The 19,017-nt window shown below is 44.0% G+C and overlaps 2 protein-coding genes across 2 annotated transcripts; one reads left to right on the top strand and one right to left on the bottom strand.

Moving 5' to 3' along the window:
- The first annotated feature begins 1,211 nt into the window (after positions 1–1,211).
- On the top strand, positions 1,212–2,183 carry LOC124078574 (olfactory receptor 11L1-like). The gene has a single exon (XM_046423422.1). It carries the CDS (start codon positions 1,212–1,214, stop codon positions 2,181–2,183), a length of 972 nt encoding a protein of 323 aa, XP_046279378.1.
- An 11,808-nt stretch (positions 2,184–13,991) lies between these two features.
- On the bottom strand, positions 13,992–14,954 carry LOC124078573 (olfactory receptor 2A12-like). Its single transcript, XM_046423421.1, has one exon. The coding sequence runs from the start codon at positions 14,952–14,954 to the stop codon at positions 13,992–13,994; it is 963 nt and encodes a 320-aa protein (XP_046279377.1).
- Between the last annotated feature and the right edge of the window lie 4,063 nt (positions 14,955–19,017).

Genomic DNA, 19,017 nt, shown 5'->3' with positions numbered 1-19,017 from the left:
TGCATTTCAGATGGGACAGCTGTTTGCACACTAATATTCAAGACTGACACGTGAAATTGAGGGTTAAGAGCTGAGAGACTGAACCTAGAGTCAGGCTAGCAGGAGGCCCGGTGTAACCCCAGCACCATGAATGAATGAATGAGTAAAGTCAAGAGCTGCATGTTGAGCTGCTGTAAACCCTGAGAGTTTGCAAACGTGAAGAGCCAGCTACGGTGGAACCCAGAGGAAGGTCACGGATGTTAAGTGACGAGCTGATCAGGAAGAGGGAGGGGTCCTGAGAGCAGTGGACAAAGCAAGCAGAGGAGCTGGGGTGGTGGTGGTCACGCCTGTGATCCCAGCTTCTCGGAGGCAGAGGCAGGAGGGTGGCAAGTGCAAGGCCAGCCTGGGCAACTGGTGAGACCCTGTCTAAAATCGAAAGGGCTGGGGTGGAGCTCAGTGGTAGAGCACTTGCCTTGCACGAGTGAGGCCCGAGTTCAACCCCCACTACAACAAGCAAACGAACAAACCAACTCATAAATGAAGCAGAGGACTAAGGGCCACTGAAGGAAGGGATGGTCTCCACCAGGGAAGGAGTCCACGGGGGTGGGCCGCCCACGGAGGCAGCACAGCTGGACCTTGATGGTGTGCTTCACCTCTCCTTTACAGGGAGCGAAAACCAGGCTTTTGGTAAACAGGAACAACTCCAGCAGAGAGGTGGCCACTGCTGGACAGGAGAGGGTGAGCTGGAAACCTGCAGCACCTCCCAGTGTGGGGGAGGACACAGCCCAAGTGAGGGATTAGCAGAGACCCATGCACACCACTCCTTCAGGGTACAGAGGAACCGGACAAAAGGCGGTAGGTGGGGGTGTTAGTGGCCTAAGTCTGCACGTGCTCCCATGGGGACCCCAGGCTTCTGGTCAAATAGATCACTTGCTGAAGGTACAGAGAGACAAGGCCATGCTGAGGTTTGAAAACAGAACACATTTGCAATCCTCACTGAGGAGACGGGGGAGTGACTGGGTCAGGAAGCTTGGAGCCACTGATCTGCAGATCCAAATGTGGTCAAATAAAAGGAGCATGGGATTGTGCATTTGAACCTCCCAAGAGCAGCACATGCAAACCTAAAACAAAACAAAAAAGCCCCGAAGGTCCAAACACCAGCCGTCATAATATTCTTGTCCTCGCATCCTATGCTTTTCATACATGTTTTCTGCACTCCCTGCCCCCAGACGATGCAAACCCCTAATGTGTCTGTGGTCACCGAGTTTCAGCTGCTTGGATTCCAGACCCTTCAGGAGTGGCAGACCCTGCTCTTCACCATTTTCCTACTCATCTACCTCCTGACCCTCACTGGGAACATCGTCATCATTGCAGTGGTGAGCCAGGACAGGCGCTTGCACTCCCCCATGTACATGTTCCTCCAGCACCTCTCTTTTCTGGAGATCTGGTACACGTCCACCATTGTGCCCCTTCTCCTGGCCAACCTGACCTCCTGGGGCCGGGCCATCTCCTTCTCCGCCTGTATGGCGCAGCTCTACTTCTTCGTGTTCTTTGGGGCTACTGAGTGTTTCCTCCTGGCCATGATGGCCTACGACCGGTACCTGGCCATCTGCAGTCCACTGCACTACCCTTTCCTCATGAGCCCTGACACCTGCAGGCACCTGGTGGCCCTCTGCTGGTTGACAGGGGTGGGCACAGGCTTTCTGCCATCCATGAAGATTTCCCAGCTGGACTTCTGTGGGCCCAACCAGATCAACCACTTCTTCTGTGACCTCCCGCCGCTCAGGCAACTCTCCTGCTCCAGTGCCCATGTCACCGAGATGGCCATCTTTGTCCTGTCGGTCGCAGTGCTGTGCGTCTGCTTTCTCCTGACCCTCGTGTCCTATGTCTTCATCATGTCCTCCATATTGAGGATCCCTTCAGCTTCTGGACGGAGGAAGACCTTCTCCACCTGTGGGTCCCACCTGGCTGTTGTCACCATCTACTATGGGACCATGATCTCCATGTACGTGCGCCCCAGTGCCCACCTGTCACCCGAAATCAACAAGATCATCTCTGTCTTCTACACCGTGGTCACACCACTGATGAACCCAGTCATCTACAGCTTGAGGAACAAAGACTTCAAGGAGGCTGTTAGAAAAGCCATCAGAAGGCAGCGCGGCCGCTGTGGAGTCAGAGTGAGAGGACAGGTCTTCATTAGGTAGGGAGGGTCTGCAGGCAGCAGCTCCTGGGGCAGGCAGGACCAGGACTCTGTCTTAGGAGCCCAGGCTGAGCGTCCCCGCTGGTGTGCAGAGGGTCCTGCGGCCGTAAGGAATCAGTGACTTGAGGTCCCCCCTCCACGATGTCAGAAGATGGGCCTCTGTGTGGGACCTTCTGTCCTCAGGCATGTCTTCTCTTCTGCTGGGAATCTGCAGTCTCAGCGCCTGGTGATCACACACATGGCCTGAACCCAGTGTCTTCAGCCTGAGAAACAAAGACTTCAAGGAGGCTGTTAGAAAAGCCCTGAGAAGGCAGCGCGGCCACTGGTCCCTGAGGGATTCCCTTGCATTTGCACAGCCTATGGACAGGCAGTTCTAACCTCTTACGCACTGTTGGGAAACTGGCCTTGCACACCTCAAACCTGATGTGTGACAGCTGTGGCAAGAATGAATGAAAAAGGAAACCAAGACTTTGGAATTGTGTTTTGTCCTGCATTATCTCCTAGTGATAAGAGAACAAATAAGGATTTTTAAAGTGATAAGCATTTGTCTTGGATAAGCTAGACTTCTAATATTTTCTGCTTAATGAAATTCCAGGGAAGGAAGGAAGGGGGTGGAGGGATTGGAAGACTGGAGTCAGGCCCTGTAGCATAACACAAATTTCTTTCACAAGTTCCTTTTCTCACCCAGGATTTAGGAGATCTCTGCCACTCCCCCCCCCACACACACACACACCCTGACGGATTCCATTCCTTAATTCCACAAATACTTTTAATCCCCTGAAGTAGGAGGTCTCCTGCTGCAGTCTGCAGTGCCTGGAGATACAAGATATAGAAAAGGCGGAAAATTGACCTCAATGAAGCCTAATTCCAGAAGGCAAGAGGGCTTGAGCCCTATAGAGAATAAGGATGTGCTTCTGTTTCTGTAAACACTGAGGAACAGAGAGTAGGCTGGGCGTGAAGGCAGACCAGCAAGGTCTGCATCAGCAGGGGTTTAGGGAAGCTCTGCCCACCTAGTGCTCAACCTTCACTGCTGGGAGGAGGAGAGCAGAAGTGGACAGAGAAGTCCAGGCTGAGATGGTGGCATGCAGGACAGAAGAGGGAGGCAGAGTGACTGGGGAGGTAGACAGAGGTCAGCCTGGGGGCGGGGGGGGGGAGTGGGTTAGAGCCTTGTTCCTGTGGATCATTAGTAACCCTGTAGAGGTTTTGAATTTTGCACTAAGAGAAATGATTGATTATTGTAGGGTACTAAATATAGAATTTAAGATGAAGTTTGCATTTACAACTATTTAAAAACTATTTAAAGAAAAGACAGAGAAGGAACTGTTGGGGTCAATGCAGCAGCTCACGGGGTAGAGGAAGTTGGTTTGATTTTAGATTTGATAATGAAATCCATATAAGCAGGTCCCTTCAGAAGAGTGAAACAAAAAATCAAGAGAGCAAAGAAAGAGAGAGCAAAGGAATGGAAAATACAAAAAGGCACCCAGAGGAGGCTGAGCTAGGGGCTCAGGGGTGGAGCTGGCAGGAGGAAGGGACAGCAGAGAAGCTGGAGCCAGAGGGTTGCACTCTGCCTGACCCAGAGCACTGCTGTCCCGAGAGGGCAGTGTCTTTGTCATGCAGGGGGTGATACCACAGGGGGCAGTGCCCCAGAGAATGCTCCAGAGGGAAGGGAGCAGCTGTGTTTGCAAACAGTTTTCCTGAAGGGTAGTGTTGAAGGGGTGAGAGCCAAATATCTCACGGTAGGTGTAGTTGTGTTTTTATAAATTGTAAGATGTTAGCCCCTGGGTCGATTCCAACGCAGGTGGGGAAGGCCATTAGTGTGCAAAAGCCTGAGAGGTCTCTAGTATAAGCAGCACCTGAAAAGCCTGGGATTGGGCAGGACAGGGTCCAGGACAAGTGTGAAGTGGCAGTGCTCAGAGGGAGAGAACTTGGTTCAGCCTCAGGGGCAGAAGGCAGAGGTCTTCCTTGGATGAGGTCTTAGAAATGGAGAGAGGATTGGGCACTTTCACCTGAGGGCTCATCTGCTTTTTTTTTTTTAGTTGAGATACAATTGACATACAGTAAGATTTGCCAATTTGTGTGTGTGTGTGTGTGTGTGTGTATGTGGTGCTGGGGATTGAACTGAGGGCCTTGTGCATACAAGGCAAGCACTCTACCAACTGAACTGTATCCCCAGCCCTAACCTGCTTATGTTTATGACAAGGTTGGTGGCGCCTATGTGCCACAGACAGCGGCACCCTCGGGCTTGAAGGGAGGGCTACAGGTACCCCAGACCCACTTTGCCCAGTGAGGGTGGTATCATTCATTCATGTGGAACTGCCTGTGGGTTCAGCACCTTAGGATTACGTGTGAAAGTCAGGGTTCATCCTGGGTTGAGGCTGAGCTTGTGGGCACAGTTGGAGACGGAACAAGAAAGGGAAGGACTTCAAGTCGGTGATGACCAAGAAGATAAATGAAGAGTCAGTTAGTAAGCGAATCCAAGGATAGAAATCCAAAGCAAAAACTAAAGGCAGATCTAACCAGGTTACCCGAGAGCTACTTGGATTGACAGGAAGTGATACTTAGGGGTCTGGTGTCTTCAATCAGTAACTTAAGGCATTGTCTGGCTTGGAGTGAAAGCAGAGCCAAAGGTGTGGCCGCTGGAACAGTGAGGAGCTGGGCATAGTGAAGTGGGGAGGGGTCAGTCCCTGCAGGGGTCCTGGCTGTGAGAAAACCTGCAGGACTTTAGAGTCATTTGCAAATGAGAGGGAGAAGCCCCGGGGCACAGGGGTTGATCTTAATCTGGAAAGACAGCTTCTTGTACTTAGGAGCAAAATTCTCCAAGGAAGAAAAGGGAGTGTGGGAGGACACCTGGGACTAAGCGGGTAGAGCAAGGACTTCCTCAGGCTCCTCAGCCACTCCTGAGAAAGAAGGAGACCTAGAGTTCAGCTTTCCATTGGACGGGGTGGGCGCCATGGGGTCAGGCATGCAGCCGTGCCCTCTGCCCAGCAGTGGCCTTGCCTGGAGCGCCCTCCGGGCTGTGCAAGGCCACTCAGGCGCGCAGCTGTCACTCCGTCCCACACCTCGCTCCCCCTTCAGTGGCTTGTGCAAGTGCAGGCTCACAGAGTCCCTGTCTTTGGTGGGAGATGGTTTAATGGAACTGAAGTTCAGCGCAATTTATTCCTCAGTTACTTTTCCAAAGATCACTGGACCATTGTACAGTGTTCTATGAGTAATATTATGTGTTTTAAAATTATTATTTATTTTGATTCTCAGTTGTTGAATAAATAAATGTATCAACTTTTTAAGGGGTCATTTCAGATACCTGAAGTGTTTCTGTCATAGGTACAACATAGACAGGAGTTAGAATGAAGCTCACCTGGTGCTGAAAATAATTCCTGTGGCTGTGAGCCTTACTAATGCCTAAAGGATGCTTCAGTTCTCTGACTATGATGTAACAAACTGAATCACGTGGGTACATTGCCTATTGTGCACATAGAATGAAAACAATGCATTTATTATATGAATATCCTTATTTTGGTTAAGTTGTCAACATGACCAACAATTTAATGATGGTGTAGAAAAGGAAAATTGACATTCAATTTCCTGATGAATAGAGAAACTATTCCATTTTCATGAAAATCACCTCTATTTCCCATTTACTTCTGAACCACCAAGTGACTGATAACTCAGCCTAATTCCATTTTAAGATTGGGATCCATCTCCTCACAAATTCATGAAAAGTTCATTTCTGTTTTACTATAAATTCCTGAGATTTCTCAACTTGTTTGGAATGCCTGCCCATGCCTTGAACTCATCCATGCCTGGGTCTCCCTGACCAGATAACAACCCTCTCTTAAACCTCAGCAGCACCTCATAAATTCTGATGTTGGGATCTGAATTTATTCCCTACCTTGAAATGTTAAGCCATGCAGATCACTGTATTATGCTTGTCAAAATCCTGTTAGCTATAAGTTCTCAAGACACCTCCCTTTGCAACATTTTGTGCTATAAAACTTTTCTGGAGAGCTGGGTGCTGATCTCTAGCCCAGGGTTGGGAGAGACAGTCCTGGCCAGCTTTCTTTGTGTACACAATATAAGCTTGTTTAATTTGATTTAAAATTGGAATCAGTGGTCTTTTCTTTACAGAGTGGTTCAACAGTGAAAAAGTGTTTATGATCAAAATAGAGGAAAATGACTGCCTGACCTTAGAGTCTAAATGGCATATGAATCCACATTCTTTCCTGGGTTTGTAAGTTTGTAATCTTTTATCCTCTCCATATGTTTGCTGTTGTTTTAACCAAAAATCTATTTATAACCTTTCTTTCCCATCTCTAAATCTGTATGATGACTCAAGGAATAGCTCCAAATCTGTATATCGCTCTCTCTCTCTCTCTCTCTCTCTCTCTCTCTCTCTCTCTCTCTCTCTCTCTTTCTTTCCCAGGAATCGAACTCAGGGACACTCTAGGACTGACCCATGTTCTCAGGGAATGGACATTTCACAGCCCACAAGTTCACTAGTTATCACTGCTCAGCTGCTGCAGATGCAGGAAGAGCAAGTGAGGGTCCAGGGTGTAGTGGTTCCTGTGGTCTGGCACAACCCAAAAACATCTGGTCAGAATGCCAAGGGCCCAGTGCCCTCTACAGCTGCCCAGCTCTGTTCTGGGCTCTGAGCCAAAGTGCAGTCATTCCATGATCTCAGTTCACACCAACTGTGCAGCAATCACCTCGGATTAAAACTTTTGTGTTCTCATTGGTTTTGTAGTCAAGACTTTAGATTAAAGAAGAATATGGCTTCTTTCCTCTAAGAGATAATTATTATTCTGAATTTTGGAATAACCTTCCCTTTGCTTAATTTGTCTGAATTCACTATCTATGTATGCCTAAGCAGAATATATATATATATATATATATAATTTTCCACTTTAGAAAGTCTTATAAATAAATTTACATTTCCTTACCCTTTTAATTACAGTTCTGTTTTTGATAGTTACTCATGTGTAGAAGTGAAACTAATTTATTTTTTCACTGGTGTACACAATTCCATTTTAATACTATTTTTTTTCCCTCCATTCTAAGGAGAAGAGTGTAATCTGGATAATATTGTAGTTCTATTTTCTCTTTATTTTTGAGGAAACTCCATATTGTTTTCCATTGGAATGGAGAAGCTGATAAAGGACTAGCAAGACAAAGCAACAAAACAGAAATATATCCACTTTTATATGTCCAAATTATTATTATTATTATTATTATTATTATTATTATTATTATTATTATGTACTGGGGATAGATTCCAGGGGTACTTCACCACTGAGCTATACCCTAGTCCTTTTTACTATGTAGCATTTTTTTTGGCTATTATTTCATAAAATAATAAGTTTAGTTGAAAATGAGAGAAATTACAAACCTGTGTACTACTTGTAGAATGTAAAATTTTGAAGCCCTTATGGAAAACAGTTTGGGGGTTGCTGAGAAAAATGAAAATTTAAAATACACCCTATGATCCAGCAATTTCACTCTGGATAGTTTCTGGATCATGGCTTCAACCAACTTCACATTGAATATATTTTAGAGATTGTATTTGTAATGAACGCATATAGACTTTTCTCTTATTATTCCCTAAACTAAGGTAGCATTTACATTGTATTAAGTATTATAAATAATCTAGAGTTGATGTGTGCAGTGTCTGCAGGATATGTGTAAGTTATATGCAAATGCTATACTTTTTTGTTGTTGTTGTTGAAGGACTTGAGAATCAGTAAATTTTGGTGTCTTTGGGGCAAAAGTAAATCCTCTGTGAATACCAAGGTTAAAAGTAAAAAAGAAAAAAAAGTCGTCCAACTTATGAAATACATATACCCTTAAATCTTACTAAAGGAAAATATCTTTTGAAGTAATTAATAAAAAAATTTTAAAAGATGTGTAGTCATTCTCATTTTTGTTTTATTGTCCATTTAAGAAAAATGTTACCTGTGAGGGAAAAGAATGTGATTCAACTTAAAATTGAAAGAGACTCTTCTCAATTACATATTCATTAGCTCCATATGTGAAATAGTTTAGATGCCTAAATACTTATAGCAGTTTTATATACTTACTTTTTAGGAAGATATATTAGTTACAACATTTGCAATTTTGAGGTTTCAAGGAGCCAGATGCCAATTATTCTGATATTGCTGAAATTGGAGGCAGACTTCGGAGATAATTCCAAAATCAGCAACTGGGTTTTTCCACCTTTCATCAAAAAAACACTCTGCGTCACTTTCATACTGGATGGACCAGGTGATGCAGCCTACAGGACACTGCTCTAGTAAACACAAACAAGATAGCTAGAGCAGAGGACCCGGAGCACACTCAATACCATCATTTTCATCTGTTACTAAGTGCAAAGGAAGTGTTCTGTGCTGAATTTTGTAAGTTCATAAAAGAAGACAAATATGCAATTTAACCAAGTAGACAATTTTTCAGACTTTTATTACCACTCTTGGCAATTGAAACTCCTCTTTCTAGGCCAGGTAGTACACTGAGAGTAATTTGGGGTTCCGTCCATATTTTAGGTACATGAGAAGCCCCGGGAACATGACATCCACAGCTATCTTAGTGTTACCTGGATCCAGGGCTCTCCAGCTGCTTCTCCAGTGAAAGACCTCTGGTTTCTTCCAAAGACATTCAATGCTGCAACATTCCAAGCATCTGGATTTATTCTTCAGTTATTTATTCTTCATTGGATTTTCACATGTGAAGTCACCAGAGAACAAAGGAAACAGGTTGTGTGTCTAGTTTATGATGCCTCCTGCAGCAGGTATCTCAGTGCTGCAGAAACATGAACATGAATGGTGGGCCCAAACTCCAATCTAGTGGGTTCCTTTTGCAGTGGCTGCATCTGGACATCTGTTGAGAGCTGTGCTGCTACCTTGTTGACCCTAAATGACACCATGTTACATATGCAAGTCCACACTGACATCATGACATCATGTCCTGCTCTTGTGGTCCATGCTTCAGCCAGGGGAAGCCCCAAGGAAATGGTGCTAAAAGGACACTTTGTCTGACTGCTGCATGTATCATTGTTGAAACTGATGCTTCCATGGAATTAAAATTCTTCTTTCTAGACCAGGCACTGTGCACATAATAATTTATTGGTTCTATCCATTCTAGGTAAGTATGAAGCCCCAAGGATCTAATGTCACCACTTAAAGACAGCCCACATCCAAGGGATGACTGTGGCAGTTTTGAGGGTGTGGAAACCTGGGTGTGGAACCAGAGGCCTGAATAAAATCACACTAAAACTGAATGTCCTTGGAAGGCTGAGGCAGGAGGATTGCAAGTTCAAAGCCAGCCTCAGCAAAAGTGAGGTGCTAAGCAACTCAGTGAGACCCTGTCTCTAAATGAAATACAAAATAGGGCTGGGGATGGGGCTCAGTGGTCGAGTGCCACTGAGCTCAATTCTTTATACCCACTCTCCCCCCACAACCCCTTCCAAAACAAAAAACAAAACTGAATGTCAGACTGGCCGTGGACAATATGTGGATGTGGAAAATGCAAACAATTTTGCAAATAACTCTGTTCCTGGAACCACAGCAAATTTAAACAAAGCCAAAAAAGTACAATTGTGGGAAGATATGGAGGGAATCCAGCTTCTTTAAGGACCATTTGTGGGAAACTTTCTGCATTAATTAATGATTACATGGTTTTCCCAGAAATATATATATTTTTAATACCAGGTATTGAACTCAGGGGCACTCTACCACTGAGCCACATCCCAGCCCTATTTTGTATTTTATTTTTAGAGATAGTGTCTCACTGGAGTTGCTTAGTGTCTTGCCATTGCTGAGGCTGGCTTTGAACTTGTGATCCTCCTTCCTTACCCTCCTAAGCTGCTGGGAATACAGGTGTGCACTACCACATCTAGCTTTCCAGAAATCTTAATGAGATCATAGTAGGGAAGAAATTTCTTAATTTTGGGCTCAACATTCTCACGTATATAAATAAAAGAGAATTTTCAAGGTTTAAACACAGGCTTAATCATTTCACAGTATGTTCATATATAAAAGCATTGAGTTGTGTACAGTAAATTTCTACAATTTCACTTGTCAAGTGTGATATTCAAGCTGGGGAAAGATAAATTATGAAGCATTTTATTAAAAACAAAAATATTTTATTGAAAATAAAAGGAAGGAAGAGATACACGATTTCTTGTGACTAAACATAATTACTCTTTGGGAAGAAGATGATTACTTCTAATTTGTAGTGCAATGCTGTCAGAGACTTCTTTCTTGTTTGCTTCTAAGTATTAAGACATATCAAATTCTTACTTGATTAGAACCCACAACAAAGAACTGATTAAGACCATATATTTTACACACACACACACACACACACAATATATATATATATATCTGTCCTCTTTGTATGCGAGAGAGAAAAAAAAATGGGCTTTTAACTTTCTTAATGTAATTAATAAATAAACAAATTTACTTGATTATTCAGCTCATCTCAACTGGTCAAATTGATTCTGTTTAAAGTTGCAGGTATCCCATTTAGACCCCTAAAAAGTCATCTTTGTTTATGTGTTGGGAATGATGAATCAAAATCAAGAAGCACCTTCTGCTGTGATCTCATTAAGATTCTAGGAGCACCGAGAGCATCCTTGAACCTGAAGTCACCCAGGGAACTGACTTCTCCCTGTGCCACCCTCCCATAAACATACCTTTCCCTCTACCACTTCTTGTCTGTTTTCCAGGAATAGATTGATTTGCAAAATCGTTTCAATTTTCACACACCTATCTTATCAGTAACCAATCTCAGGTTTACTTTTCATGTAGTTTCAGGGTCTGGTCTAATCAAAACTGAAGAGTGAACTAATTAAGTCTTTGCAGGATAAAGTGCAAAATTTAGTCAAATTCAGATAGTTTTGCAAAGTTTTTTTTAACATAAATTATCATGCAAGTATTAAATGAATGTATTTTGTGTTTCTTATGTGAAACCAGAAAACTAATGAGCAGGGTGAATAACTGAGAAATAGGTAAATCCATGCTCTTGGGATTTTTCATTAGAAGTAGCTAAACATTTAATTCTATTGAATTTAAAATGAAACATGGGAATCTATAATTATGGGCTGTCTTAAAATGTGATCTTTCAGTCAGAGTTATTATTAATTTATATTAAACCAAGTCTATGAGTTCACAGTTAATTTGGTGCTTTGTGAAATTCATTTCACCTAACACATAATTATATCAAACAGAAATACCACAATGTTTTCACTGTGAGTTTGTTGACTCTAGGTGTGTGTGTGTGTGTGTGTGTGTGTGTGTGTGTGTGGTGCTGGGGATTAGAACCCAGGGCCTTGTGCATGCAAGGCAAGCACTCTACCAACTGAGCTATATCCCCAGCCCCAACTCTAGGTTTATTAACCCCCTACCACAATCTCATACAACATTTCTGCTTTTTTTTCTTTGCATAATGTAAGTAATTGGGAAACTTTATTAAAACCATAAAATTATCAGTTTGCAATGAATTAAGAGTAATGCAGTTATTAAATTCAAGATGAATAAAACAGACAGTAATGCTTACTAACTTTGGTTTGAGTCAGGATTTTATTCAGGCCTCTGATTTTATACACAGTGTTTTTCCTCAGGATTGTTCACTGGCTAGGCAATGCACTTGAGAGCAAGAAGAGATGTCATGTTCAACTGTGTCAGTAAGATGGCAAGGCTCTGGGTCACCACAGAAACATTGTTGCTTTCAACAAAAGCCATACACATACAGCTACTGTAAAATGAAAGCATACAACAGAGACACACAAAACCATGTTTGTACAATGTTGCAATGGTGGCATAGATGTATCAGTTAAGCACCTACTGTCTCATTCCATCTTAATATTTGCTTCTTTTTTCTCTTGTGGCATTGCATATAAAAATATATTAAAATTTATGGCAGAGGAACAAGTCCAGATTCTTGGATATTTTAGTATTAAATGTCTTCACAAGAAATCTATGTCCATCTGAATAGGGATATGTGTGGGCTCTCTCTCATTCAGAGAGGAGATCCACGGAACAGGGTAGAGGAGAGTATGGCTGCAGAGTCGATCATCAAGACCTTTGCAGACCAATCAGGGAGCAGGTCTGATTTTATTGTGCAGTAACCATGTATATATACTCAGGCAGCAGCTAAGCAGATCTCAGCAGCCACCAATGCAATTTCTAGCCAACTGTCCTTGTAGTGACCAGTGGAGGAGCCGGTTGTGGAGCAAGCACAGCGACTGCAACAGAAGGCCAAACGCCCAGGGCTGTGCCTTCCGTTTGCCACTAACCGGCCTAGCTTGGGGGAGTGGCCTGCCACTCAGACGCCCTTAACAGTCGCCACTTATGCAGTACTCTATGCACTTGTCCCCACAGGGATGAACTGTTATGATCAGCTAGTTATCCCCAGGGTACAGATGTGCATGGGTTAACTAGACACGTTTTAAGTTCTTTGGATCCTATATTTAGTCACCTTATATTTAGAGCCTCATTTTTTTTTTTGAGTACACTACCTGGCCCTCAAAAACAATATCCACTTCAACAGGAACATCAGCTCCCAACAGTCGTCAGTAAAGTCCATCTAAAATAATGACTATGTAAGCTAGGTGTGTAGCACAGGTCTGTAATTCCAGCAGCTGGGGAGATTGAGGGAGGAAGAACTGAAGTCCAAGAGCAGCCCTAGCAATTAGCAAGGCCTTAAGCAACTTAGCAAGACCCTGTCTCAAAATAAAAATAAATAAATAAATAAATAAATAGGGCTGGGGATCTGGCTCAGTGCCCCTGGGTTCAATCCTCAGTACCAAAATAAATATATAAATAAATAGGATGTCTATTTAGTGGAAGTACAATCACAATTTCAGTATGAAAGTGTTCTCTAGCAGATGGAAGACGGCAGAGGATCTAGACTGCATGGTGTTCTAAATCAGTGTTACTGGGTCTAATGGGACAATGTCCATCTACCTGTTCAAAATCATAAGTTTACGTGGCATTTCCTGAGCTTTCTAGTAAGAAATCCATGCACAGAGAAGTTATTTGTAAAGAACATAGAACAATTAATTGTTGTGATTTGGAATTAAATCTGCAGTCTGCCTCCAAATTCAGCAATCTTAGTAACTAACAAATTAGTATGTAGCCCTTGGAAATTCCACACTTGTTATTACATTGTAGCCAATTTATTTAAGTATATAAAAAGTAAATTAATGGAATTACTGTTATTATTTATTCATGGGAGCTGTCTTTGATAGGGAACAAACTGAATAGAGAATTTCTTTTCATTTTAAAGTTAAGGGAAGCACATAGTTTTCTAAAATTATTCAAAATGGGCAAAAATTTAGATAAATAAAAATTAACAGAATCTATGCTCCTTTAAAAATGATCATTAATAGCTTTAAGTATATTTCCATCTCTTGATGTTGAAAACAATATGGATTTCTCCATTTTCATTGCCATTCCTTTGCTTCTGAAAGAGCTGAGACTCACCTTCACATTGAGACCGCACCAGGCAGCTGCTGTGGGGAACAGGAATGCACACCTCAGCGAGACCTGAGGCTTCGGAAGACAGAGAAGACGGAATCAAATGCTATGCAAGGGTAGAGTCTGAGGGAGGTTCACGGGTATGCCGTCCGAACCAGCAGAGAGATGCTCCAAGACTCCTTACGTGAACACCTACCCATGTCCATTTGCAGAGGAGAAATTGAGCTGGAAGCACTAAGGAAGGTTTGCAAAAATGCAGTGGTGATCTTCACCTGCCAATCTGCCAGACTGGATTTCCATGATGGAATTTGGATGTGAGCATGCTGAGAAGGAAAGTGGGCATGTGGCTAGCGTCTAAGGAGCGCAGCCTGTGGCTTTCGCGCTGCCCGGTATCTCCCTATCACCCTCCCCAGGGCTCCCTGAACCTCCTTGTTCCTCAGGCTGTAAATGAAAGGATTCAGCATGGGGTTGATAACTGCGTAGAACAGGGAGATGAGCTTGTCCCCCTCCGCCGAGTAAAGGGACTTGGGCCTCAGGTACCTGATCAGCCCCGTCCCGTAGTAAATGGTCACCACAGTCAGGTGGGACGTGCAGGTGGAGAAGGCTCTTTTCCTGCCCTCCGAAGAGTCCACCCTCATCACAGCCAGCAGGATGCGAAGGTAGGAGAGCAGAATGAGGAGGAAGGGTACCATCACGGTTCCAGCGCCCCCTACCGCCATCATGGCTTCCTGCAGCGTCGTGTCTGCACAGAACAGGTGCAGAAGGATGGGCAGCTCACAGAAAATGTAGTCCACCACAAAGGGACCGCAGAGTGGGAGGATGATGCAGGAGAGCGGCACCACCGAAGCGAAAAACCCCAGCGCCCAGGCTCCCAGCGCCAGCGCGACGCACGCGGGCCAGCTCAGGAGCAGCAGGTATCGCAGCGGGTGGCAGATGGCCACGTAGCGGTCCAGAGCCATCACTGCCAGAAGGAAGCACTCCGTGCATTCGAGGAACAGGGTGAGGTAGGTCTGAGCAAGGCAGAAGGCGTAGGAGATGACCTTACTGCTTGTGAGGAAGTTGAAGAGCATCTTGGGCACCACCAGCGTGCTGAAGAAGACGTTCAGCAAAGCCAGGTGACAAAGGAAGAAGTACATGGGCGACTGCAGAGAGACATCGAGGACCACTAAGGTGACAACCGCCGTGTTCCCGAAGCAGCACGTCAGGTAGACCAGAGAGAGCAGGAGGAACAGGGGGAGCTCGGCCTGGGGGTGATTGGAGAAGCCCACAAGCACCAGCTCAGAGACGACGCTGGCGTTGGCCAGTCTCATGGCCGCCACTGACCAATGCCTGTGGCAGGGAGGAGAAAGCAGCATCTGAGGAAGGAACCCTGGGGTCGAGCCAGTCCCCCTGCACTCGGCTCCACTGCCAAAGTCAGTGCTTTTTAAATAGAAGTGGCAACCGTTTGTGAAATCTCCTTGGACAGCAGAACACTCAGAGCACAGCACTCTCACCCCGTGGCCTGCCTTCTGGCAAAGCAGAACTTTACTTAGGTATTTATTTTAATTACATATATGACACAAGGTAGATCTTTAGGTTTCAAGCTGAGAACTTCAGCCACCTCTACTCACTATTTTCCATGTATTCAGTGCACCCCTATATTTTGCTAATCAAATGTTTTAGGTTCAATAAAATAAGGTGACTTGTCCAACATCACACATTGAAAATTTGAAGGCTGAAAATAATTCCATTCTCCTCTAACTACAGTAAAAACAGAAATGATAGAATAATTTTCCCTTATCATGACAAAAGGTTTGTTTTTTCTTCCTGATCCCTAAGGAAAATAAATTATCATCTCATATTTGTGGAACACTACAGCTAATTGGTCTATTTCAACCACCTTAGTGTTAGTAAAAATAATGTAGTTAATTATCTAAACAATGGAGCTTTTGAATTTCTAGGAATTTCTAGTCATGATCTCCGAGTACATAATACTGTCATTTCAAACCCAGGCCTCTTGATTACTCTAAGCAATGTGGGATTGGCTCTACCGGACTGTGTTTCCCAAATGTGCCCACATCCACAGCAATATACTTCCTATAATCTTTAAGAAAATATGAATTTCATGTTCCTGCTTGTGCTGAAACAGAAGCTGTGGACTGGTCACATGAAGTGCAGAATGTCTTCTAAGACACACATACACCAATGTTCACTGCTGCTACCATGCAGCATAGCACCAAAGGGAAACAAACAGAGCTTCTGAGATATTTTTTTTTCCTCCCAGTGCTGGGGATCAAAGCCATAATCTCATTCCTGCTAGGCAAGTGACAAGTACTCTACCACTGAGTACATTCCCAGTCCTGTTCCTGAGATTCTTTTTTTTTTTTTTGTACTGTGGATTTTGAGACAGGGTCTCCGTAAGTTGCTTAGGACCTCACTAAGTTGCTGAGGCTGGCCTTGAACTTGTGATCCTCCTGCCTCAGCCTCCTGAGTTGATGAGATTACAAGTTTGTGTCACTCTGCCCAGCTCTGAGAATATTTTGAATTACAGCAGTGCAGAAATCATAAAACATGGAGCCCAATATTCACATAAACTCAGATGTCACTCTTTTCTCCACTGAGTTCTATTTCTACTATTTTTCTCTTTGTCCTGCTTAAAATCCCCCCCTTTGTCACTTCCCTGTTTGATCCTTTATGAAGGATATTTCTAGATTTTTCCATCTACTCTCTTCTCAGGGTTTTTCCATTTTGCACAGCCTACATCAATCAATGAGCAGGACTACTTGACACCAAGCCACATGGTGGGGGAGGATAAAAGGGAAACAGAAGCCCAGATGAAGCCAGAGAGGGAGAGCTGGAACTGGAGGATGCCTACCCTGAGGGAGGAGCTTGGGGAGAGGAGTCTCCATACTTGCCTGCTTTTAGATGTTAGGCAACATGTTCATTCATAGTTGGTACTGGTACTTTGTAAATGAATTGTCCTGAAAAGGATCAAATTTTCAGATCTTCACCTATTAAAGAGGTGGCATGAGGAGCACAGCTTTGTCAGCCACTGGGGCTCCTCACAGTTAAACTTAGCTAGAAATTGTCTCTTCTTCACAAAGTGCTTCTCAGCACTGTGGAACTCAGGTTGCAAAGAGTGAGAGGACCATTGTAATAATCTGCAAAGCCCATTTCACGTTCTTAGTCAAGCTTAGAAGCTATTCACATCCTCTTATTCCCTTCCTTACTCCCCCCCCCCCGCCAAATTTATATTGCATTCACTGCAAGGAAATGAGAGTGAAGTGAGGGAAAGATGCTTTCTAGGCATCATAAATTGGAATAGAGACTTCAGTGAGTTAAGTGAACTATATTAACAGCCAAAGTTTTAGCTGAATCCCAAAGGGAACCAGTTAACTTCATGTAAAAAATAAAAACTAATTAATTACTGTGCCTCTTACTTTTGATGCAGACAGCTCATTAATGCAACTTTAATTTCCTACTGATGGTGCCAGGTGTTGACTCTGTTACTTCTCTGAGAGGAACACCTTAATTTGGAATTTTAAATTCAAAAAATTTAAAACTAATATGTTAATGACATATTTTAAGACACACAAATTTTCTGAACAGAAAATTTGCAAAATCCTAGGTAAATTCAATTATGTTATAAATATAAGTAATAAAATTAACAAAGAAATGTTATGTTACTTAAGTGTGGATAACTCTTTTGTGGTCAGACATATGCCATTCTCCAAAGCAAGAACACTGGCAAGAGCTAGGGTTGTGGCTCAGCGGGAGAGCGCTTGCCTAGCATGTGTGAGGCACTGGGTTTGATCCTAAGCACCTCATAAAAATGAAATAAAGATATTGTGACTGCCTATAACTAAAATATATATATATATACATATTTTTTTTTTAAAAAAAAGAACACTGGCAAGATAAAGCTCCTGGGTGGGCTTCCATAACAACCCTTTAACAAACTTGAATCACAGGCAGAAAAATTGACTTAATTCTGTATAAATTGATAAAAATAACTGGTTTTTTTTTTTTGTTGTTGTTACTATTGCCCGTTCCCTTTAAAAGTTGAGTTTTTGAGCATCAAATTATCTCCAGAAAAAATTAGAGGGAACAAGGGCAAAGTTCCGATTATATACAAGATGCTCATGAAACTTACATCTGAAGGGGCAAAGACACCTCACCTGTCCATGTGTTCATCCCAACACATTACCATGCAGTGATAAGCACTATGACTTACAGCTGGGTAAAATAAAGAATAGCCAAAGTACTGGCCTTGATCAAAGTCGAGCAAAGACTTCGTAATGTTGCGACAGGTGAGAGGATACCTGGAGAAATGGAGGATGCCGTAGGTGAGGAAGGATTACTGGAGGGCAGAGTGGAGAGTGCACCCCGGCCCCCATCCATGAGCTCGCTCTTCTGGGGCTGGGGCGACGGAAGAAAGAGGTGCAGGGCACACTGGATAGTGGCCAAGCTGAAGCAGCAGGTGGGTGTGTCTCAGATGCTCCTAAGGGACGTGGGGAGTTCAGATTCTGTTTTAAGTGAACCCTCGACCGTGTCCTCTGTGTGTGTGTGTGTGTGTGTGCGGCATGAGTCCTCCATTCCTGAACACCTGAGTGCTTCCTTTTTCTGCGTAATGTCAACTCAGTAAACCACCACACTCAACAGGAGGCAATGTGACTGCAAACTATCACTGTGACCATCTTAGAGAGTGTGCTGTCCCCACACATTGATAATCTATGATGTGCAGTTCTGTAGTGTCCCTGTGACCATCAAAGTGCTTTTTAATCTTTAGTCATTTTAAAGTAATTCATATTCAAACACAATCTCACCATGTGACTGTGAGCTTAGACGATGGGAACACAACACAGCCACCTTCTCCCAGCTGTAGTGACAGATCCTTAACTTGCTCTCTGTGGGGCTGAGGGTCTTGTACTTTGAGGTCCACTCCCAAAGATCTTGTCACTTAGCCTCGTCCCTGGAGGATGTCTGGCCTCAGCCAAGTGTCCTCCAGAGGGTCTTTCGTGGTTTCACTGCATAGGCTGAAGGTGAAGGGATTTGGGAGGGGTGCCATGATCCTGGAGCTTCCTGTCCATGACAGGCTGCTCATCTGAGAGGGGATGACTCAGGCAAAGCTGGGGGTCCCACAGCCACAGAGACCACTGAGCAGAGAGAGGTGCTGCTGCCATGGGCTGCCCTGGGCCTCAGCCCGAGGGCCCCTGCAGAATGGTGGAGATGGTGTGGACCTAGGAACCTCTGTGAATGCCAGGACCTGCTGAGAGGGACAAGGGGCTGAGGAAGCCCAGGGGCTCATGGCACCAGTGTCCACACAAGTCCAGGGGAGGAGTGGCGCTTCCACGGAGAGAGTGATCTGTCAACTTGGACCACAGAGCAGCAGCC

This window comes from Marmota monax, unplaced genomic scaffold (assembly GCF_021218885.2).
Source record: "Marmota monax isolate L192 unplaced genomic scaffold, Marmota_monax_Labrador192_F-V1.1 WCK01_AAM20220418_F8-fsc00978, whole genome shotgun sequence".
Lineage (NCBI taxonomy): Eukaryota > Metazoa > Chordata > Mammalia > Rodentia > Sciuridae > Marmota > Marmota monax.
This window is presented reverse-complemented; position numbering and strand designations above follow the sequence as displayed.